This window comes from Cavia porcellus, unplaced genomic scaffold, assembly GCF_034190915.1.
Source record: "Cavia porcellus strain 051 isolate PalLab524CR breed Dunkin Hartley unplaced genomic scaffold, mCavPor4.1 scaffold_8, whole genome shotgun sequence".
Taxonomy (NCBI): Eukaryota; Metazoa; Chordata; class Mammalia; order Rodentia; family Caviidae; genus Cavia; species Cavia porcellus.
The window spans coordinates 75,850,694-75,876,113 of NW_026947491.1; the positions used below are offsets into that span (position 1 = coordinate 75,850,694).

The 25,420-nt window shown below is 34.3% G+C and overlaps 1 protein-coding gene across 1 annotated transcript in view; it reads right to left on the reverse strand.

The window, feature by feature from the left end:
- Positions 1–13,942: 13,942 nt before the first annotated feature.
- The window catches only part of Slc6a15 (solute carrier family 6 member 15), a 56,818-nt gene continuing 45,340 nt past the window's right edge, over positions 13,943–25,420 (reverse strand). The window contains exons 11-12 of the mRNA XM_063255229.1: positions 17,169–17,331; positions 13,943–15,318 (exon numbers count right to left, since the gene is read on the reverse strand). Coding sequence (XP_063111299.1) covers positions 14,935–15,318; positions 17,169–17,331 — 547 coding nt within the window. The 3' untranslated portion in view covers positions 13,943–14,934. The remainder of the gene's footprint in view (positions 15,319–17,168; positions 17,332–25,420) is intronic.

Genomic DNA, 25,420 nt, shown 5'->3' on the forward strand with positions numbered 1-25,420 from the left:
CTCTAACCCCTCTCCTTACCTCCCCTCTCTCAAACCAATTTGCACCCAACTTACAGTTTTAAAACAAAATCAGGTCTTGCTAATCACCTGTTTTAAAAATTTTGGGGCCCCTACTTTCTTTTATGATAAAATCAAAGTGCTGTTACCCTCCAAGACCCCGCGTGAGAGGCCCCTTCCCACCTCTAAGTCTGCTCTGCCTTTCTTCCCAGTCTTCCCATCTCCCATTCTCTCTCCCTGGGCACACTTCTCACGTGCGTTTGCAAAGAAACTTCTCATTCTAAAATAATGTCAAATGTATATAAACACTGCAAGATAGTATTAAGAGCTTCCATAGACATTTCTGCAAATGAAGACACATGCATTCATAACCCCAGTAAAAGTGTCAGGGCTGAGAAATTCACACTGATCAGACACTGATTAGACGTTATTAGATGTTATTGAAATACCATTCAAATCTCAATGATTTTCCCAATAACCTGCTTTAAAGCATTCAGAAGCAATCCGGGATTGTACAATACAATTAATTTTCATGTCTCATTAATCTTGTGAAATTGGAAACAATTTCTCAGCCTCATTGTATCTCATGACTTCAACAGACTTGAAGAGTGCAGGAGAGCTGCACTGTAGAGGTTTCATATTGATTTGTCTTCTTCTCAAAATATATCACAACGGAGAATTATCCTATTATATGTGATGTTAAAATTAGTTGGTTAAAATAGAAGTTTTCTCTACTGTAGAATTAATTAATTAATTAACATATATGTCAGTAATAAGTGATTTAAATTATTTTGAAGAAATGCTCTTTGAGACTTGACAAGCATCCTTTCCCTCAGCAAAATTTCATTTGTGTTTGTCTGTCTGTTTTTATTCTTGGCTTTTTGAAACAAAGTTTCACTATGTAGTTCAGACTGGCCTTGAACTCACCAACCCAGGCTGGCTTTGAGCTCATGGCAATTCTCCTACCTCAGTCTCCTAACGGCTGAATTACAGGCATGTGCCATCACACCAGACTCATCCACCAATTTCTAGATCTGTTGATGATTCATGCATTAATTAACTATTACTATCATGCAGGTCAACCACTGATTATTCCATTCTGGTTTCCCTTTACACCTATTAGTTAATGTGCTACTTAAAATAGAATGTGCTCTTTCATTTAATGTATAGTTTTTATTTATGTGCATGCTGCTGTATTCTTTGGACACAGCTCCTTCATTCTTTGTGCACTTGCTTATTCCCAGACCAACAAGTTGCCTTAAGTTCATTTCTGCTCAAGTCTTGAAGTCAGCACATCCTCAAGAAGAGTTGGTGAAAATGGTAATTATAAACCAAAGCTTATTTGCTGGTGTGCTCATTTCAAAATTTATTCATTTTTCTGTAAGAAAAGTTAGGGCAAGTACATATTCCTTTTCTCTATTCTTTCTTTTTTTTTTTCCTTGTCTAAGCTATTTTTTTTTTATTAGTACACGTTCGCAGCACATGATTCTCACATTCCTTGTGGGGAGATGGTGCATGTGCATAAGGCATCTTAGTTCCCTTTCCCCCTTTATCTCCCACCTCCCTCCTTTTAATCCCTTCCCCTTGAGAAAGTTCTATCTTCCTACCTCCTGTCATCTATCTTTTATTTTGCTCTTTATACTTTGAGTGTCTCATGTAAGAGGTTCCACTTAATTTTATGGCCCAAGTCTATTCTTCTGAAAATGATGTAAATTCTCTTTCTTTAGTCTTTATAAAAGTTTAATATCTATGGAGGGATGAAAAGGGAAGGAAGAAAGGAAGGAAGGAAGAAAAAAAGGAAGGGAGAAGAAAATGTAATTTCACTCCATCTTCTAATTCAGTTTAATTCATAAATTTTAACACAAATACAACTAACCTTTAAAATGGGTCTTTTTCACACATGGATGCGTAATTATGTAAAAATAGAAGAACATTATCTAGTTTTTATAATATCCCACTTTTTAAAAGTCTGTTTCAAGTTTTTGGTTCTATATTCCAAGGGACTGGTTGAGAATTCAGGCATTTAGAGACCTGATTCTGCCACTTCCTAGCTTTGTGGATTTGGGGAACGGATTTTAGTCTTGGGGTGTAAAATGAAGCTTATGCCAGTACTGAACAGCTAACTTGAACGTGTGCTGTGAAGGACAAGTGAGACCAGACTGAGTTAGTATGTTGAACTTGAACTGACACAGCAGGCACTTAACCCAAAGGGTATTAGCTGAAATATATATTGAGTAGTAGTATTACTGTTGCTATCAATTTAATTCATGCAAATATTATAACATTAACCTGTCCAGATTTGTCTTATGTATCTCTTGGATCATAATCATACATTTTACAGTTTCCATTAAACTGGCTGAAGACACTTTTCTTTAGGAACAAATTAACAGCTGTGAAAAATAATTCTCACTTTTGAACATATTATTAAAATGATAGAAATTATTTTTCTAGCCCATTACAAAGGGTTTCTATTTACTTGCAAAGATTATTCATGATATTTTACGTAACCTAATACATACACATACATAAGAAATACCTAAACAATACTATGAACACTGCCTAACTCATCTTTACATATATTTTAATGAGTGGTTTCAAAATATGTGCTAAGGTACACAATTTCTACAGTAATGTCAGTATGTTGTGTCAGATTTCTTAATGCTTTCCTCTTTCTGAAAAAACACTCTAATGGCTACTAATCTCTATTTTCCTTTTGAGAACCAATAGTTTTGATCCTTATACATTCTATAAAGGTCTTATTTCCACATAGAAATAAAAAGAATATACATTCCTTTAAAATTACATGGAAGCAAAGATTGAATAAAGCTTTAAGACAAAAAAATATCAAGATTTTATGTAAGCATAACGCTCCAAAGCGCCTATTACTAATGTCAATTTACCTGAGGCATAAAATGAAAAGGCTTGAAAAATCTTTTATTGATACGGAAATGTGCTACTGCCCTCTTGTGGAAAATTCTTGAATAACAGCGATTTTATGCATCCATTTTAGCAGTCAAAAATATTTTGCACAATACCATTCTTAGTCTATTAACTGAAAGCACTGAGTCAACATTTCTTGTAAATAAATGAGTAAATCATTTATTGTCGATCATTTCTTAGATATCTTTTCTTTTTAATATTTTTTTATTTTTAATTTTGAAGAGAATTAAACCAAAAGTAATAAAACAGAATAAACACAGTCAAAACAAAACAATGAATATGATACAAGACTTCAAAACAAGATGAAACCAACAATGGCTATCATGATACTTCTTACTATCTTCAAAATAACTTTCTGTACCATCAGGCACAATAAAATGAAACAAAACAGAACACAATAAAATCATTTAAAACCAAAACAATGAAAGCCATACAGAACTTTAAAACAAAGCAATAGGAATACAACAATGGTTACCATAATGCACCTGCTTATCTTCAAAGCAACTGCTTATGCCATCAGACATAATAATGAAACAAAACAAAATAGAATAGTCAATCAAAACAAAACAATGAAAATGACACAAGGCTTCAAGACAAGATAAAAGGAAATTGATAATGGTTACCATAATGCCTCTAGCATAAGTGCCCATGCTATCAGGCATAATAAAATCAAACAAAACAGAAATAAACAGATTAAAACCAATCAAAACAAAACAATGAAAGTAATACAGGACTTCAAAACAAGACAATAGGAATACAACAGTGGCTACCATAATGCATCTTATTATCTTCAAAGTAGCTGCTTTTTATACCATCAGACAAAATAAAACTAAACAAAACAAAATAGAATAAAATCAATCAAAATAAAGCAAGCAAAGCAATACAAAGCTTCAAAACAACATAATTGGAAATCAATGATGGTTACTATAATACATTTGGTTATTTTTGAAATAGCTGTCCATGCCATGAAATATGATAAAATCAAGCAAAGCAATAAAACCAAGCTAAACAGAACAATGAAAATAATACAGGGTTTCAAAAGCAGGATGTAGATTAACAATGGCCATTGCCTTCCTCCTCTAGTCATTTTTCCTTTCACCTTTAGAACATCTATTGTGTATTTTGACTAGTACGTGGTCTAATTTAAAGAACATTCCATGTGCTGCTGAGAAGAATGTATATTCTGATGTTGTTGGGTGGAACACTATGCATCCATCCACCAAGTCCATTTGTTCACAGGTGTGATTCACTTCAGTTATTTCTTTGCTGATTTTCTGTCTGTCTGTCCTTTGTGTCAAGGGCATGTTAAGGTCTCCTGTTATAATTGTATTATTGCTTATCTGATTTTTCATTTCTGTTAATATTTGTTTTGTATAGCTGGATGCTCCCAAATTTGGTGCATATATATTTGAGATTATTATCTCTTCTTGAAGTTTTCCCCTAACTAGCGTGTAGTGACCTTCTTTATCTCATTGGATCATTCTTGGTTTGCAGTTCACATTGTCTGAAAACAGTAAAGCTACCCCTGCTTTTTGGGGGGGTCCCGTTGCATGGAGTATTGTTTTCCATCCTTTGACTTTAGACAGTGAGTTTCTTTTTGGGTTAGATGGGTTTCTTGTACTCAGTATATGGTTGGATGCTGTTTCTTTATCCATTCTGCCACTCTTTCTTTTAATTGGTGAATTGAGGCCATTTACATTAATGATTATAACTGTTATGTATTGGTTTACTTTTGACATGTTATCTCTCTGTTGTTGATTCCTTACCATTCTACTGTGTTTGTTTGCTTTGCTTAGTGGTTTTTTTCTTATGTCTATATAGAGTGTCTTCCAGTATTTTTTGCAGGGTTGATTTGGTGATCATGAAGTTCTTCAGCTGTTCTTTGTCATGGAAGTATCTTATTTATCCATCCATTTTAAAGAACAGTTTTTCAGTGTACATTAGTTTGGGTTGGAAGTCATTTTCCTTTAGGATCTAAAATACTTCACTCCATGCTCTTCTTGACTTCATTGTTTGTGTTGAGAAGTCTGTTGTAATTCTGATAAGCTTTCCTTTATAGGTGATCTGTCTCTTCTCTCTAGCAGCTTTTAATACTCTGTTCTTATGTTGCATTTCTAGGATGCTGATTACTATATTCTGGGTGTAGTTTTATTTTGGTTTTGGTTATTTGGAAATTATATGCTTCACTGATCTATATGTCAGTTTCCATTCTCACGTCTGAGAAATTTTCCGCTATTATTTCTGTAAGTAGCCTCTTGATATCATTTGTGTTGTCACCTTCTTTTTCATTTATATCTATTAATCTTATGTTGTTTTTCTTTGCAGCATCTTACAGCTATTGAATTATTTGCTGATTCCTGGTTATTTTTAAAAGATCCTTCCTTTCTTGTTGACTATCTGCAATCTTGTCTTTGAGGTGTGAAATCGATCTTTACTTTTGTTGAGGTGGTTTTGACAACTTTCAATAGAATTTTTGATTTCCTGTGTATCTCTTTGAATCTGCTTCATGCATTCTGTTTGTTTCTTGTATTGTTCATTCAGGGTTTCCATCTTTTTGCACTGTTCCTCTAATTTTTTAACTATGTCTTCTTCAGATGTGTTCAGCATTTCTTTCGTTACATTTATCATTTCTTCTTTTATCTGGGAGGTTATTTCTGATCTGAGTTCTTTTATAGCTTCCTGGAGTTGTTTCTTTACTCCAGTTGTTATCATTTTAGGAATTTCAGGTATATGGCTTATATTTTGTTCTATGTCCATATCTCCTCGGCTAGCTAGGGTTGGGCTAGAAGTTTGAGATTGCATTTTGTTCATTCATTTTGTTATTTTCCTATATTTCCAGGTTTCAAGAGACACACCAAAGCTTTCGCTATGTGCTGGGAATCACCTGGCCCACTTTTGGCTCCTGAATGCAGGCCCCTGCTAGCTGCTTGGAGGTTTTTGCTGGTGTGGCCCAGTTATGCCTGCAGGGTGGACCTCCCACATGTGCCCCAGGGATTTGGGACACTGGGCATGATCTTACCAGCTGGGAGTGATGTTCCAAAGTTTTCCTCATGTGCTGGATATCAACTCACACACATTTGGCTCCTAGGACTGGTTTCAGGTCCCTGCTAGCTGCTTGGAGGTCACCTGGCATTATGCATCCATTTTAAAGTGGGGAAATGTGATTTAAACAGATTCAATTCTTTGTTATTTATTCTGTGTGTTTATTTTCTTTTTCTCTTGATTAATTTCCTTATTAGAAAATGCTTTTAGGGTTTATGGAATTGTCTTTCTTTTCCTAGGTTATTCAATATAGAATTTCAACAAATTTCCTTTTCATTACATGTCCTTTATAATTATGCTACCATTACAGTAATATTTGTAAAGGAAAATTGAAATATAATACTAGAGAACTGAAGATTAAGAGTGGGAAAATGCTCCTTTTAATGTTTAAACTGTGAGTAGTTAACAAAGATGGAAAGTCTGAATAAAGAGGAAAATAAGCCTTCAAAATCATAGTTAAGACATGTATTATTTGACTTGTATTGTTCTAGGGACAAAGCATATCATTCCATTGACCCACTGCATTTTTACATCAATCTGACTTCAGATGAGAAAATGGAGGGATGGAGATATTAAACATATTACTCAAAGACATTTTATGCTAAGTGATATGTCTGGTGTTTTTGAGGCCAGGAAACCAAGCTCCAAAAATTCTATGGGATTTCCATGATCAATATGATTCACATAATGACACTTTATTTTTATCCATGATATTCCTGGAGAGAATTTAGAGATCATCAGTTCCTGCCACTATAGATCAGCTTAATGAATTGTAACGAATTAAATAGGTGGACTAATTTATTCTATAATAAACATATAATAAGCATATTGATTTTCCTTTGCTATAATGAAAGACATTAGGCTATTTACTTCTTAAAGAAAAAGATGCAGATTAGCTCATAGTTTTAGACTTTGAGGTCCCCGTGTCTGCGTCACAGTACAGAAGACAGCATCTCAGAAAGTCCTTCTGTGACTGAGAAAGATCCATTGGCAAAATGAGTGGCTGCTGATTGTAGAGAGGGGTCAGTTTGGCTCCTGCACAGCCAGTTTTCTCAAGCTACACTAAGTCAGCAACCTATGGCCTTCCCCGGGTCCCCCATCTCTTACCTCTCTGGAGACCAGCTTTCCACCCACAAACACTTGACTGACAAACATCCAAACTAAAGAACGGATGGGTGTTCAGATGAGGCCTTGTTTATCCTCATCTAACATTTTTTCCTACTTTTACTCCTTCTCTTCTTTAAAAAAATGAGTCTCCCATTACAAATGTTGGGAGTATTTATGTATAAAATAACATAAGGGATGATTGGGAACTTACAAACTAATGTCAGAAACTCGGGCTTTGAATACCGTGCAAAGAATGCTTTCACTCGAGGAAGCCTAGCACATCTGCAGGGCAAAGAAAATGCCACGTAAATTGAGTCTAGCCAGAGATTAAGGAATAACGGAGAGGAATGTGGACACAGAGAATAGCGGTACAAAGAGGTGGATTAGGTGTGACTGAGAGGGTTCACAGGGCTGCAAGCACAGCAGCTTCTGTAGACTCTGCTACAGCAGAGAGTTGCTGGAGAGGAGAGGCAGGAGCTTATCCTGCAGAACCGGAGTCACCTTCCTAAGGACAGGGAACTAAGGGAATGCAGAGTCTTGCAAAGGTTTTGCTGCCTTGGAAGGTGTGTCCATGTGTAACATTCTGTGAAGTGGTTTGGTTTCCTTTTGTTTTGTTTGGCTTATGGCTTTGTTTTGCTTACCTCTGCTACTGTGTAAATTTGGAAGAAAATGTGTTTTGTTTTTATCTGGTAAGTAAATCTTTCCAAAAGTATACAAAGCTTCACTGCTAGTATTCAGAGGAAAGTACCAATAAATAAGCATGAAAAATGCTTGTTTCCTAAACCAAAGTGAACACCAAGAAAGTTTACATAATGTATTGGGACCATGGTAACAATTCTAGATCTTAGTCAAACATTTGAAAACATCCTTATTAAAATGAAAAGATAAAAGATGAGTGAATCAGTTTTTCCATTGTCACTTAGGCATTTATAATGAGTGCATTTATATGTGTAAAATGTAGTGAATCACCTTTGAAAATAAATAGAAACTTTGTCATAAATTTATTCCCATCACTTTAAATAATATGTTAAAAATCAGAAGAAAAAATTATAATACAAACTGAAAAAATATATAGATTTGACTATTTTGTTTTCTATTCCTAGAGGAAAAAAATGCAGCTAAGAAAACTATTTAAAAGTGCAGGAAGTTTATGTTAGTTCATCAAACAGAATGGTTTGTACTGTCATTGTTTGTCCACTTTTTGTGCTTTGATTTTTGTGACTTGAGCAACTACTTCTAAGATAAGAATATATAATTTATCAACTAGTGATTTCTGTTTTTTAAAATTCTGTATTATATGTACACTTTTTTCTGTTTTGCTTTTTTTTTTTTTTCTCTAAATTAAAAAATAAAGTGCAGTTTGGGTTCTGAACATTCTCCTCAAAACCCAAGTCAACCATGACAATTCATATGTAGGGCTGCTAGACCCGACTGACCTGGGAAAGGCATCAAGGCATGTAAAAGCAAAGCTCAAGTCCCTCCAGGGCGATTCTCTATCTAGTGCATATCTTTCTTTTTTTTTTTTTTTTTTTTTGGTCTTTTTGCTTTTTACCGGTACCAGGGATCGAACTCACGACTGCCTGCTTGCAAGGCAGGTGCTTATGCCGCTGAGCTAAATCCCCAGCCCCTGCATATCTTTCTTTAATGATATTTTACAGACAGTATTTTTTCTTTAAAGACAAAAACTTAGTTGCATATAAGTTACTTCCTGTTGACCTCTCTGTTGAAATTTAAAATTCTATTTAGTGTATTGTCAAGTAATTATCATCATTTTCATTCAGAAATGCCATCATTCAATGCCAAAAATGTTTTCTCTCTATTCTCAAAACACTTAACCTACAATTTTATGATCACAACAAAGAAGAGTGTTTGCCTAATTGTATAGACCTAATGTGTTCCTGTAGAGCAAATTTCTTATGAAGTTTCAGAATCAAGGCAGAACCACCCAAATTATTTTTATTATTGCTAGATGCATTATAAATGTACTGTTATATATCATTGCCTGCTTTAGTTACTTTTGTCGCTGACAGAAAACACCTGATGCTCAAAGTTAAAGGGGAAATGGTTCATTTAGCTCACAGTTTACAAAAGTTTCAGTCCGTAACTGACTGACTCCCACACGGGGTGGCACAGAACATAGCATCACATAGAAGAAATAGTTTATGCCAGGCAGAAGGTAACAAAGCAACAAAAGACAACCACTACTCTTTCTACCCCTTGAATTTTTTCCAGGCTATGTAGGGCCAGTAGCCCTCACACCCTAAATCCTAGTGTGCTTAATCCTAGCATTGCTCCATGAATCAATCGCACACTCTAGATCCACTTGTGAAACAGCCCCACCTACAATTGTATGAGACTTTGGAGAACATCCAAACACAAGCCATAACATTGCAAATCCCTGGTATGAGAAGGCAAAGGAAGAAAATTGGAAGTTTCTATCCATGACACCTGCCCTAAAGGGATCAGCTCACCCTGCCTGAAAATGGAGAAGTCATTGTAAGAGTCTAATTTAATCCAATTGAAATTTTGAAAAATTAGAAAACCTAAAGTTTAGTACTTGTCTCCAGTGTAAGAAAGTGAAAGAGTAAATAAGATCCAAAATCTACAATAAATATTGTGAAAGAACAAGTAACTCCTCAAAGGGGAAAAAAAAAACTGACATGGGGAAAGGAGAAAAGAAGGAAGGGAAAAGGACAGCGATGTGAATTTGCGTATATATACATAAGACAGTTATGATGACTATACTACTAATTCTATTGGTCCTTTAAAAAACAGTTAATACTCATATGCCTAGAACAATTTTGCATGTCTGTATCTGGTAATCAAAGCAACTCTTTTGAAGCTAATAATATGCACTGTAACAGCCATTTTTAAATTTCTATCATTTTGTGTTGAAAGCCTATATGGTTATTGTTTTAAAAATTTTGCTGTTGTCTCTTTTGCTTTTTTTTTTTCATGTGGTTTATTTTTTGTCTTTTAAATTAAGAAGAAGATTTGACTGACTCTGTTTTGTTATGTCACATTTGGTTTTATTCTCTTCAAAAAAAGTAATAAGAACTGTGGGAGTAATAAAACCCAAAATGTGTAATTGTCATTGTACAAAAGAATTGAAGAGAAAGTGCTCTAAAGGATATAACTGCATGTATATTTAAGTGTGTAAGATAGATAACCATATTACTGAGTTTTGTTGGATCATTGAACAGAACTGTTTGCAGTCTCACTGTTTGAATGTCCACTTTATGTGCTTTAATTTTGTAACTTGAACAACTATTTCTAAGATGACAATATGTAATCTATTAACTAGTGATTTCCTACTGTTTATTTTCTGAAATTCTGTATAACTTGTACCCTTTTTCTGTTTTTTCTTTTTCTCCTTAAATAAAACTAAAAAGAAAAAATAAATAAGTTAATTAATTAAGAAGAAAATCAGAAAAGAATAAAAAATAAATTTCAGCATCTGAAGTACACAAAAAAAGCAAACACACATTAAGGACAGAAATGAGGTGCTCTTTTTGTAAGTAAAATGAGTACAAAAATTTAATCAAATAATAAACTTGTCTATTTGCTTGGATTAGGTTTTACCTGAATATAAGTAATTTATTAAAACATGGAGGAAAATATTAAACTGTTTTGCATAAGAAAAACCTCTTCATGTTTTATTGATATGTTACTATGATGAATTGTAAATAAAATGGAAAACAAGTTATATTCATGAGAGAAAGATATATATTATATACTTAGATTTATTCCACTTAAGTCTTAGAACTATTTTACTAGTTAGCTCTGTGAAAAAAGAAATGGAATGTAGACAATTCTATTTAGAATGACTGGCTGATAGGCTGATAGGTTGGTGGTTATGTCAACATTGTTTTGCTTAATACAATAACTCAAATAAAAAATGAAGTGATAATTAAATCTGACAACAGTATTTACAAAAAGGCTGAAGTCAAATGATCCTGCCCAAATGTGATTAAGAAAGTGTACAGTGAATAATTAAGCTTCTACTTGATTTATTTACCAGAGATTGAACCATTTGGGTTCCCTCTTAGGATATCTTAATTTTTAAAATGTCATCAGAGTTTGATTTAACTTTCCATATTGAAAGTTTACTATTTCTTCAATTTAAAATAAAACTTTAAAATGAATGAATAGTGGAAGTGAATTTCTGACAAAAGCAAGAGCGTTCTAGCAAAAATGAACACAGCCAGGCATCTGCATGCATGAAATCTGTTGACCTTTTTAATGACATAATAAATATCAGTGGAGAGTAGATCAAATGAATTCCACATTGCAATTGTGCTTGAAAATTGAAAAAATATACCCCATATGCTCAGGTCATGGTATACTGTGATACCACACTTTCTTGTTTTGTTTTTATAAGCCTTCTTTTGAAGGATATTGCAACCACGTTTTTTAATACAATAGGTTCTCCTTATGCAGTTGATGCTGGGCTTGAGCTCACTACGAAGCCTAGGTTGGTCTAACTCAGGATGATCTTCCTGCCTCACCTTCCTGAGTAGTTGGACGATAGGCATGCACTACCACCCAGCTGTAAAACATATTTTAAAACTAGCATTGTGGTCTCTTTTTTTCTGAAAAATTCTATTGTCATATAAATATCATGTAATATAAATATCAATCCCTTCTAAAGAAGTTGTATCTTCTATATTATGAAACTGAATATATTGTGAAAAATATATTGCTGAGAAAAGCATAACAGGCTGGGATATTACCATTCATCAGGGTGGTAGTTTCTCTTAATCATATGGTGCCATGTGGTAGTGCGTCACACAGATACCAAATGGCACATTTATTGCCATTTAAATGAATCTACAGTTTTTATTTTCAGTGATGATAGTGTATGTGTGGTAGGAATGACCTAGTGTGAGAGCAACAGTAGAACATAAAAGGCATTGAATTTAGAACATCTCTGACCCCTTCTTTCTCTTTATGTCAACACGAGAAGTGTTCTTAAGTCAGTATTTTAGATAGAAATGCCTGACATAAAAACTACGAGTCAATTTTAGAGTCACACACTTGGAGTATTTTACTTGAGTCCCAATTTAGAAAGGTAAATCTATTCTTAATAATAGGTAGCTTTGAAAAGTGTTATTTTAATATTTCAAATAGAAATCTAGAAATTCATGAGTTTTAAATTTTTGTGAAAACTTTAGGACTCTAAAATTTACAACAAAATATATGAAAAACTGCTTGTAATCACTATTTCTATTTATTGTATTCAATCAACCTCATCCAACATAGATATGGATCTCTGTTATGGTTTGTGTTTGGATGCCCCCCAAGCCTCATGCAATCATAGATATGGCTGAACTTAGCATCTGTGATTGGTTCATTGTACAGCACTGGCATTAATGGTGTAAGTACTGTCCTGCCCAGGAGTGGAGCCAACAAACAATGTAAGGGTGAGGAGGCAAAAGTGCTTTCTCTTTTTGCTCTGGCTGTTGCCTTAAAGTCTTACACCAATACCATGCCACCCTGCCTGACAGCCAACTGATTATGGACTGAAACCACCAAAAACTGTAAGCTAAATAAACCCTTCCTTCCTTAATTTTTGATGTCAGGTATTTTGTCCCAGCAACAAGAGAAAAGTAACGAAGACAATCTCTTTTGAAGGTGCTCAGGAAATACAATAACCACAAAACAAGCTCAAGAGGAAAAATATTTATCATCTCAAAGGTTTTTACATTATCAATGCGATGGTTTAGATCTAGATTGTCCTCAAAAGTCTCATATGTTCAGAAGTGGGGCTTTTGAAAAGTGGATGCATCATGGGGCTGCTACCCTCATCAGCAAATTAATCCATTCATGTGTTCACAGCTAAATATGCTGTTGGGAGGTTGGTCCTAGTTAGAATAGACAAGTCATTGGAGGTGTAACCTCTAGGGTAAATTACCCTCCTGGCTGCTCCCTTCTCTCTGCTTCCTCATTGCCATAGATCAGAGCCTTCTTCTCCCTCAAACCCTTCTGCCTTCCTTTTCCTGGCTTGGAGTCAGCTGAATGTGGCCTAAATCCATGAGTGAAAATAAACCTCTCCTGTGGAGATTGGCTATTTTTGTCCCAATGATGAGAAAGTGACTAAAACAATTAAGTCCAACCTTTCCTCATCAAAGTAATTTTTGCCCAAATGATAACTGTCATTTACAACTATAACTTGTTTGTGAGCAATTAGGATTAATATGTTAGTTGTCATGCTTTTCATTCACTTTTGGCTCACAATTTCTAACTAAGAATGCACATTAGCATAACTAATCTTATACAGTGTTTATTTCTTACACATAATCCCAGAAGATTCTAATTCATTAGATAAAATAATTTCTATTGAGGGCACAGGTAATTTGACAACGTCTTATAATTTATAAGCAAAATGTCCTGATCATAACCTTTATGAAATCACGTAGATACTGCAGAGAATTTTTCATAAAATAGGAGTTATCAGTAAAAGAAGACTTCTCAATTATTGAGTTAAGAGGGTTTTGGCTCAGTGATAAATGTATGATGTACTAGAGCTTCATTACATAGTGATCCTCTGTGGTATCTATTACCATTTATGCAACCATTTCATTTATTAAATTTACAATATTTTAACTTCAGGGGCAATGCTGGTGCAACAAGTATTGATCTGTACACATGGTTTCCCAGGAGGCTGTATCTTTGCAGAGTTGTAAAACTACATTAAAACAACATTTTACCATAATACTCTATTATTCCTAGTGGTAGCAGCTCTATTTATCAATCTATTGATCCAACTTGGAATGTGACGATTAATTAAGTGCTGTCTGAAATACAAAATGATCCAGTTCAGATGAAACAAGCAAAATCACAGTGAAAACACACACCATTTTAAAATTTTGTTTATTTGTAGATTAAAATGTAATGCCATACAATTTTAACAATCACTTAAAAAAGGATTTATCTTTGCATAAAACAGAAGCAAAACAGAAATATATGAAATAAAATGCCATCTTGCTTCAAGTTTTCAAATCAGTACTTAGAGTACTAATATACATCTATATACATTGCAAGTATATTATATAAATATACTATGAGTAATCTGGAAACCACAATAAATATCAAGTAGGTTTTTAGGCACAGGGCATAAGAAAAATTCAAAATGTGCATAATTCTTGAGGGTGCTGAGTGACTCACTCTTAAATCACCTTCACACATATATTTTACACAAAATATACAGTCACCATTCACATTGTCCTCAGTCACCTCTAAATCTAATCTTTTATCCCAGCATTAGTGCCTTCTTATCTTTGATACTATTGCTCTATTCAACTATTACATAAGAAAATATTTTGTAGTTTTCTTCAGCTAAGTTTCTAAGAAGGTATCAATGCTACCAAAATAAGTACAGCCTATCTACACAATATATTCACGGAAATGTGCTGAGAGGCACCAATTTATACAACTGCTCATTGTAATACTGGGAGTTAACCTGAAGGCAGATTTACAGATTTTAATGTTTATACCATCATTGAAGAGCCAATACTATGAAATCCAGAAATTATTAGAAACTGAGGTAATAGCTGTTTTTGTAGAGATAGAAATACTTGGAAATACACCAAAAGTACTTTTTAAAAATCCCGACAATCATTGACCTCAGTCATTGTAAGTTTTGCATGTAATCCTCTCTACTCAAATGTAAACCAAAGAATCCAAAGGACTGCTCTAGCTGAATTGATACGTACTGTTAGGATTAAAGAGCACAGCCATAGAACACCTGAGATCGCCCTCTGATAAGTGAAGCCTAATGCTTCTCTCAGTAGAACCAGTGTTCATTGATAAAATGAACGAAGACACAGCTTGTTGATTTCCTCCGGGCTACAAGTCAGAGGATTCTGGCATATCCGGCATATCTGGCATGTCGGCCATCAAGTATCCTATTCCGTAACGTCCGTTGGGAGCAGTATCCAGAGTTGGTGACCCACTCTGTTTTCGGTAAATATTTTTTCCAAAATTGGGAGATGACATTTCACTTGTTATCTTTCCATGAATGAGGCTTGCATCGTCTCCCTCTAAGTTCACAGGATCTTTCAGGACCCTTCCTCTCTTATATGTCACAGACGCTAAGTTACCAGAACTGTCATCAATGAGGTTGTACCGACGAATGACATAGATGACAGGGACAGGAAGTATTGCCAGGACTATCAGGGAGATGCAGACAACCATTCCCCACAGTGGATAGGTCAGGAATTCTTCAGATGCCTGTTAGGGCCAGAGAATAATTATTAATAATTTTCCTACACACATACAAAAAACCTACATTTGTCTCAGGTCTGCTAGCAAAGAAATCTGGACAAGCTATGACATGCTTTGAAGAACAGAAAACAGTGAGAGACACATTTAGCAACTTTCAAAACTAGGCCTTGAAGAACTCGTAGGATTTGCTTCTGCTTGTTTGAGGGCTTCCTTGAGTCCAGTGTGGTTCAGGGAAGTCTAGAATGAAAGCGAGAAGAGCCAAGAGGAGAGGGGAGAAGAGACCGGTTCCCCAAGCTGCCTGAGTTGAACGAATTCCAGATCACTCAGAAAGCACCACAACTTTGAGTCACTAAGTTTGGAGTAATTTATTATCAAGCAATAAATAACTGTTCTATTTGCCATTCTTCTTTAAATATCTTAAAATCTAAACTTTGAAGCACAGCTGGCCCTACAGATTTCAGTAAAGATTACAGACTTAGGTCTCAGTCTTGACTCTATTTTTTAAATTTTATTTTTTAAATTTTACTTAAAGAAAAAAAAAAACAGCAAAAGGGTACAAGTAATACAGAATTTCAAAAAAAATAAACAGCAAGAAATCACCAGTTAATAGATTGTATATTGTCATCTTAGAAATAGTTGTTCAAGTTAAAAAATTAAAGCATACAAAGTGAACATTCAAACAGTGAGACTGCAAACAGTTGTATTCAATGATCCAACAAAAACTTAGAAATATGGTCATCTATCTTATACACTTAAACACACTTGCAGTTGCATCCTTTAGAGCATTTTCTTTTCCTCTCTTTTTTACAGTAACATTTACACACTCCCACAGTTCTTATTACTTTTTTTTTTTTGGAAGAGAATAAAACCAAATGTGACAAAACAAAGCAGTTAGTCAAAACAAAGGATGGACATAATACATGATGTAAAAACAGAGTACAAGGTAATCAACAATGGTTACCATAATGCCTCTTGCTACCTTAAAAAGAATTGCCTATATCATCAAGTATAATAAAATTGAATAAAACCAATAAAACCTAAACATTGGAGACATTACAGGACTTCAAAAGAAGATAACAGTCAAACCAGAATGGGCATCATAATGAATCTTATTGCCTTCAAAGTAGTTGCCAATTCCCTCAAACTTGATACTCTCAAACTGAACAGAATAGTGTAAAATCAGTCAAAACAAGATGGTGAGAGCAATACCGGGCTTTAAATCAAGTAAACAGGAAATCAAAAAAGTTACTGTAACATATCCTGATAATTTTTTCCCTTAATTAAAAAAATAATAAATAAATAACTTGTTAAAAAGGGAGAGATTGAGACAAAAGAGGACATAACAACATAACAATATGTAGAATTATTGATGACAGGACGAAGGACAAAGGCATCTTAGAAAATAAACACTCTGATTTCATAATACAGCATAACAATTTCATTAATTCACCTTGAATTTTAAATTGCTGCTGATAGAAAATATGTACTTATTTAAAGTGTGCTTACATGGCTAATTCCTTTTGTCCACTATTTTGTAGTTTCAGAGATACAATTTTTTAAATGTGTATAGAAAAAATATTTCTGTTTTCTAGAGTCAAGGATCTAATAGTTGGCTCATCAGTGATAAGATGAATGTCTCTGCTTTAATAAGGGAAAGGTCAGAGATCCGCATGGGTTTGAGAAATTCATGATGCACAAAAAAGTAGATGTTTGTGGCATAAAGAATAATTCTTAAGGTCCTTGAATAAAAGCAGCACCATTCAATAAATGGCCAAAATAATTGCTGAAAAAAAAAACTTGTGACATAGTTTACTTTAACCTTTTAAAAAATCTAATATTCTTGTTTCATATTTTACCTTTTCTTCAATCCATGCATTGTAGCCAGGAGGACTCAATCCCATGTTCACAACACTCGCGATTAACAGTGATAATAGCATCAGAGGGGAAATATATTTCCACATGTAGTAGTAATATCTGCTGGGAGCAAAACCCAGCATATCCTTCAGATCTTCTATAAACCTGAATGAAAGAGTACGTAATGTTTCATCAAGTTAACACTGCTGTACCTTAAGAGATTTAACCATGAATACTTCATGATATTTTATGCAGAACCAAAAATCAGTATTAGAAAATGACTTATCAGCTAGAACGTTTTAAAAAGTGAAATAAAACTGGTATTACATTTATCATTCAGCAAAAATCCTCTTAAATCAATTATTGAAAAGTCTTTTACTTACAATTCCTATTTTATGAACATTTCCTGCAGTGCATTAAAAATCTTTGTATCATTCTTTACATAACAATAATTCTTCAATACTATCAAATATCTCTAATTTATGTTTGCATTTTTTTGAAATTTCACTTTGGTTGGAATAAAGTCCATATTTTGTAATAAATCAGCACATCACAAGCCCATTTTAATAATAGGGATAGGATATAGAAGTTTATGCTTTTCAAAATTCTCTCAATTTGGCCTCATTAATAATTTGTGTTGTTGTTGAATTCCTTGGGTACTTTGTCCTATAGTTCCCAAGTCTAGATTTTGCCAATAGCTTCCTCACAGGGTTGTTCGTGATTGTATTCAATTCCCTTGTTTCACCTAAATTGGATTTAGAGACTTAGAAATCATAATTAGATTTATGTTGAAATTTTTAAGGTGGGGTTGTTGAAGTATAACTTACATAAGATAAAACTTTCATTTTAGGTGTACAACTTTAATGCTATCAGAGTACGTGTGATAGCCCTGACATAGAACTCTCGCTCTCTTAATACTTACATGGAAATGAATCTTTACTGCCCACTCACCACTGACATTTCTATAGACTTTCTGGTTGTCTAAAGCTAGTTTTCTAATAGATTCTTTGGAAAGACATAATAACAACATTTCTTAAAGGTTTGCAATGTTGAAATTGGCTATGTTCACCATACTTAAATGTCAGTCTGGTTGGATTTAAAATACATTTTCTTTCCTTGAATAGCATAGCTATATTTAACATTGTAATACTGTCCCAAAACTCTACTAAAAATCACATTTTTTCTCTTGGAAATGATTTTATTTTTCTGTTTCTTTGCTCCTTCATGGGTGCTCCTTCCTCCTCCCCTGCCTTTTCTTGAAGTGACAACGCCCCACTGTCCTTGTGGAAGCCAGTTATGACTATGTTTTTAAACACTGTGTGTCCTTTCAACATGTAAGGTTTTACTTATTTTAGGTCATTATTTGTGTTATAGTTTTTATATTTATTCTCCACATATATACATATTCATTCATCTTTCCTTAATACTTACTTACTATCTTTAAATCCCAAAGAATTAGCTATTGTAGTTCTTCATTCACATTCCATTTATTTGATCTTCATTCCTAAAATGTTTTCATTTTATTCACAGTTGTTTCTTCAGTTCTATTGTTTTTGTGTACATATCCTCTTTTTTCTAATTATTATATTTCGCAGTTTGCAGTAATTCTGGTATTACATTGTCCTTTTATAGCATCTATCAGTTTTGAAAACTGATTTGAGATTACTTTGAATTACTGTCAGTTTGTCATTTGGTTTATTTTTTGTTTTGTTTTGTTTTGTTTTGGTGTTTTCTGTACCCGGGATCAAATTCACGGTCTGACACTTGCCAGGCAGGCACTTATGCCACTGAGCTAAACCCTCAGTCCCTGTCATTGGTTTTGCTGAGTGCTTTGAATGATTGCAGAAATATAATACTGCCCTTTTCCTTATTGTTTTTTTTTTTTTTTGTTATTGTAACTTTTCTCAAGATTAGTAAATTAAGTAATTTAAATGAAGTAAATTTCCCTGCATGTTTAGGAAGGAGGGATAAGCACTCCCCTTCTTTACACACAAAGTAATCCAGGATTCACTTCAGAATGAGATTTACTCCTTCTGCCCAACTCCTCCTAATTATCTTGTTTCTCTTTTGTATTAGCAAATGTCCTTTTAAGTTTGGGTTCTGCTCCCAACGCCTTTGATTGGGTGTAGCATTTAGGTCTTGACAGAAAACTACATTTTGTTAGTTTGAAGAATTTTGGCAAGCAGACTGTTGCAGTATTGATAATTATCGCATTTGATCTCTTTGCTGTCCTTGAAATAAAAGCAATGAAACTTCTCCTGCCGCAGGCCACGTCTTCAGGGCAGCATGCCACTCCCTGCAGGAAGCAGCTATGCTGGTCCAGAAGGAGTCAAAAGCCCAGCTGCACGTCCTCTGTGTCCTGCCTACTGATGTGATGCTTCACATGCCTTGTGGTAGACAGCAGTTTATCTCTTTCTTTTTTTTTTTTTTTTTTTTTTTTCAGATAATTCCAGCATCTCTGTCATCGTGATTTTTTTTTTTTTTTATTTAAGAGGAAAAAGAGAAAAACACAAAACAAACCAAAGCGGTGTAAGGGTACACGTAATACAGAACTACAAAACAAAACAAAACAAAACAAAACAAAAACAAAGCAAACAAACAAACAAACAAAAAAAAAACATAACAGTAAGAAATCACCCGTTAGTATATTACATATTATCATCTTGAAAATAGTTCCTCAAATCACAGCATCAAAGAATACAAGGTGGACATTCAAACAGGTAGACTGCAAACAGCTGTGTTCAATGATCCACAAACATTGATACAGTCAGCTATTTAACACCCCTAAACACACTTGCTGTTATATCCGTTAGAGCTCTTTTTTTTTTCTTCCCCTCTCTTTTTTACAACAAAATTCACACACTTTGGATTTCATTACTCCTTAGTGCTTATTACTTTTGGGGAGGGGGGGGGAGAATACAGTCAAATATGGCAAAACAAAGCTGTCAGTCAATACCAAGGATAGACATAGCACATGGTGTAGAACACAGTACAAGTTTATCAACTATGGTTATCAACGTTGTCCCTTGTTTCCTTAAAAAGAATTGTCTATCTCATTAGATATTATAAAGTTGGACAAAACAGTAGAGAACAAGACCAATACAACTTAGGCATTGTAAACATTACAGGACTTCCAAAGAAGACAATAGTCAAACCAGAATGGGTATCTTAGTGAATCTTATTGTCTTCAAAGTAGTTGCCTATGTCTTCAAACTTGATACTACCATATAGAATGGAACAGAGTCTAATCAGTCAAAACAAGATCGTGGGAGTACTACAGGACTTCAAAACAAGTTAATAGGAAATCAAAAAGAGTTATTATTTATATATCCTAATTATTTGAATTTTTTCTTTAATTAAGACAAACATAAGAAATGACTAATTTTTTTAAAACAATAAGGGGGAGATTGAGATAAAACAGGACATAACAATATAACAATAGAGGTCACAGCATGACTGTTTCAACAACCTAGTACTTCACCACCATATAACCTGACTTAATAGTAGTTACCATAGTGTCTTTTTCCTTGAAATATTTGGATAAAACTTCATATACTCTAGCTTCAAATATTTTCAAATCAAGAAGCCCAGAATAAAGCCTTTCTAATTAATGAGTGAAAACTTTATAAGGCTCCAAGGCCACCTAATGGGGAATCATGATTACCACATATTTTTATATATTTGAATCATTACTTACATTAGGGAAACTATTCGGTATTCACACATGCGAGATTGATTTATTTCACTTATGAGTATGGTCTCAAGCTGCGCCCATTTATTGATAAATATCTCAATGTGATCCTTCTTTATAGCTGAATAATACTCCATTGTATAGAAATACCACAACTTTTTTATCCATTCCTCAGTTGATGGACACTTGGGTTGTTTCCATGATCTGGCGATTACAAATTGTGCTGCTATAAACATAGGTGCACATATATCACTGTGGTGTGATGCTTTCAGTTCTTCTGGGAATATGCCTAGAAGTGGAATAGCTGGAATAAATGGGACTTCCAGTCCCAACTTTTTGAGAAATCTCCAGACAGATCTCCACAAAGGCTGTACCAGTCTACACTCCCACCAGCAGTGCAGGAGAGTTCCCTTTTCCCCACAGCCTCTCCAGCATTTGTTGTCGGTTTTCTTGATCCTGGCCATTCTTTCAGGAGTGAGATGGTATCTCAGTGTGGTTTTAATTTGCATTTCTCTAATGACCAATGATGATGAGCATTTTTTCATGTATTTATTTGCCATTTGCATTTCTTCATCTGAGAATTGGGTATTCATCTCAGATGCCCATTTTTGGATTGGATCTTTGAATTTTGGAGGTCTGAGTTTCTTTAATTCTTTATATGTTTTAGACAAGAGGCCCTTGTCTGAGAGAGAGTTCACTAAAATCTTTTCCCAGTTTGTGGGTTTTCTTTTCACTATGCTGCAGATTTCTTTTGACATGCAGAAACTTTTTAATAAGAAGTGGTCCCAGTTATTGATTCTGGGAAGTATTTCCCGTGCAGTTTGAGTCCTGTTCATGAATTCTTTACCTACTCCTATGTCTCCAAGGTTTCTACCTAATTTGTCTTCCAATAGATTTAGTGTTTCTGTTTTAATATTCAGATCTTTGACCCATTTAGATTTTAATTTAGTACATGGTGATAGACATGGGTCTAGCTTTAGTTTTCGGCAAATGGAGAGCCAGTTTTTCCAGCACCATTTATTAAAGAGACTGTCGTTCTTCCAGTGAACCTGCTTGGCTCCTTTATCAAAGATAAGGTGGTTGAGTGTGTTCGTAGTTGTGGTTGTATCTTCTAATCTATTCCACTGATCTTCGGCTCTGTTTTGATTCCAATACCATGTTGATTTTATTACTGTTGCTTTGTAGTATAACTTCAAGTCAGGGATTGTGATGCCTCCTGCTTTGTCTTTGCTGCTTAGAATTGCCTTTGCGATTCTGGGTCTCTTCTGGTTCCAGATGAAATTTAGGAGTGATTTCTCTAGATCTATAAGGTATGTTGATGGAATTTCTATTGGGATTGCATTGAATCTGTATAACAGTTTTGGGAGAATGGCCATTTTCACAATGTTTGTTCTTCCTATCCATGAGCAAGGGATGTCTTTCCATTTTCTGAGATCATCTTCAATTTCCTTTTTCAGTGTATTATAATTTTCACTGTATAAGTCTTTCACTTCTTTCGTAAGAGTAATTCCTAAATATTTCATTTTTTTGCTTGCTAATGTGAATAGTCCAGTTTCTCTTATTTCCCTCTCTGTAATTTTGTTGTTTGTGTATAGGAATGCTATTGATTTCTGAGTATTGATTTTGTATCCAGCCACATTACTGAATTTATTTATTGTATCTAAGAGTATTTCAATGGAGTTTAGGGGGTCTTCTATGTAGAGTATCATGTCATCTGCAAACAATGATAATTTAACTTCTTCTTTTCCTATCTTTACCCCTTTTATTTCTCTTTCTTGCCTAATTGCTCTGGCTAGTACTTCCAGTACTATATTAAATAGGAGTGGTGATAAAGGACATCCTTGTCTTGTGCCCGATTTTAAAGTAAAGGCTTTCAATTTTTGGCCATTTAGTATGATGCTGGCTGTTGGTTTGTCATATATGGCCTTTATTATATTGAGGTAAAGACCATTTATTCCAATTTTCTGTAAAGTTCTTATCATGAATAAGTGTTGGACCTTATCGAAGGCTTTTTCTGCATCTATAGAAATGATCATGTGATTCTTATTTTTGGCTTTATTGATATGGTGGATTACATTTATTGATTTGCGTATGTTGAACCATCCTTGCATTCCTGGGATGAATCCCACTTGGTCATGGTGTATAATCTTCTTGATGATTTGCTGGATCCTATTTGCCAATATTTTATTGAGGATTTTTGCATCTGTGTTCATTAGGGAGATCGGTCTATAGTTCTCTTTTATAGTTGGGTCTTTCTCAGGTTTTGGTACTAGAGTAATGTTTGCTTCCAGGAATGACTTAGGAAGGATTGCTTCCCTTTCAATTTCATTGAATAGTTTGAGGAGTGTCGGCATTAGGTCTTCTTTATATTTCTTGTAGAATTCTGCAGTGAATCCATCTGGGCCTGGGCTTTTCTTGGTGGGTAAGGCCTTAATTACATTTTCAAGTTCATTAGCAGAGATTGGGTTATTCAACAGTTTTATATCCTCTTGATCTAGCTTTGGTACTTCATATGCTTCTAAGAATCTGTCTATTTCTTCTGTGTTATCAAACTTTTGAGAGTAGAGGTTTTCGAAATAGGTGTTGATGATCCTCTGTATTTCTATTGGGTCTGTAGTGATTTCTCCTTTTTCATTTCTTATTGCATGAATTTGAGCTTTTTCTTCCCTTTTTTTAATAAGGTTGGCTAGGGGCTTATCAATTTTATTTATTCTTTCAAAGAACCAACTCTTTGATTCGTTGATTCTTTGGATTGTTTTCTTAGTCTCTATTGCATTGATTTCTGCTCTGATTTTTATAATTTCCTCTCTTCTTTTGGCTTTGGGCTTGACTTGCTCTTCTTTTTCTAGCTGTTTGAGGTGTAGCATCAAGTTATTTATTTGTATTCGTTCTGTTTTCCTGATGTGGGAACTCAGTGCAATAAATTTTCCTCTCAGAACGGCTTTCATTGCATCCCACAGATTCCGGTAAGTTGTATCTGCATTTTCATTTTCTTTTAGGTATTGTTTAATTTCTTCTTTAATTTCTTCTGTGACCCACTGATTACTCAAGAGTGTGTTATTTAGTTTCCATGTGTTTGTGGAATTTTTGCAGTATCTTTTGTCATTAATTTCTAATTTCAGAGCGCTATGATCTGATAATATGCAAGGGATGATTTCAACTTTTTTGCATTTGCTTAAATATGTTCTGTGAGCTAATATATGGTCTATTTTAGAAAATGATCCATGTACTGCTGAGAAGAATGTGTATTCTGATGTTGTTGGGTGGAACATTCTGTATATGTCTATCAAACCCATTTGTTCACAGGTGTGATTCAGTTCTGTTATTTCTTTGCTCATTTTCTGTCTGGTTGATCTGTCCCTTGGTGTCAGTGGTGTATTAAGGTCTCCTGTTACAATTGTGTTACTGATAATTTGAGTTTTCATTTCTGTTAATAATTGTTTTATATAACTGGGTGCTCTGGAGTTTGGTGCATATATATTTAAGATAGTTATCTCTTCCTCTTGGAGTTTTCCCCTTACGAGTATGTAGTGACCTTCTTTGTCCTTTATGGTCATTGTTGGTTTAAAGTTCACGTTGTCTGCAAACAGAATGGCTACTCCTGCCTTTTTTTGGATTCCTGCTGCATGGAGAATTGTTTTCCATCCTTTGACTTTCAGTCTGTGAGTATCCTTCTGGGTTAGATGGGTTTCCTGTAAACAGCATATGGTTGGATTTTGTTTCTTGATCCATTCTGCTAGTCTGTTTCTTTTAATAAGTTTATCTCTTTCTTAATTGACCATTCACAGGGCTATCTTCTTGCTAATGCCCATGTGTCTTTGGTTTTCTTATTTCATTCCTTGAAACTTAAAAAAAAAAAAATCTGGCTCCATCATTTTCAGCTTCACAGAATCCTCATTTCCATTTTCCATATTTTTCCTAATTACTAAACTGGCATGATCTAATAGTTTTTTTTTTTTTTTACTTGAATTATTTCCACTTTCCAAAATTGGGGTTTTGATTTTCTACTCTCCGTGGAAACATGTGAAAATGCCAGATGGCCCTGAGTAGAACTACATTCATAAAATTTACTCAAGGTGAACAGGAAAACTACAAAGTCACTCCAGAATCTTGAAAGAAGAAAAAATAATTAAATGTGAGAACTCTATACCCACCTCCCAAAACAAAGTATGATTTTTGGAGAGTAACAGATTTCATTGTATGTCATAGTTTTGTCACTATTTTAATGTATGTCTTAATATTTTTGAACTTCATCTTTGGTAAATTCAAAATATATGCATATTCCTAGCTGGAAGATGGTTGTCAGACTTATAAACAATGTATGCATAGCATACTATCTCACCCAGAATGGAAATACAATGGATCCTTCTGTTTCCAGTACTGCTGTACTGATTATCTGTTTTGGAACATTAATTATTTTAAAAAAGATACTCTGTAACATGCCTTTTGAAATGCTTTGCTGTGTAAACTTATTGATTCATAGAAGAGTCCAAGAACAAAATCAGATTCCATCATGGTGCGAGTTAGAAGTCATGAGTAGCTTGGTTGAGTATCAAGACACCT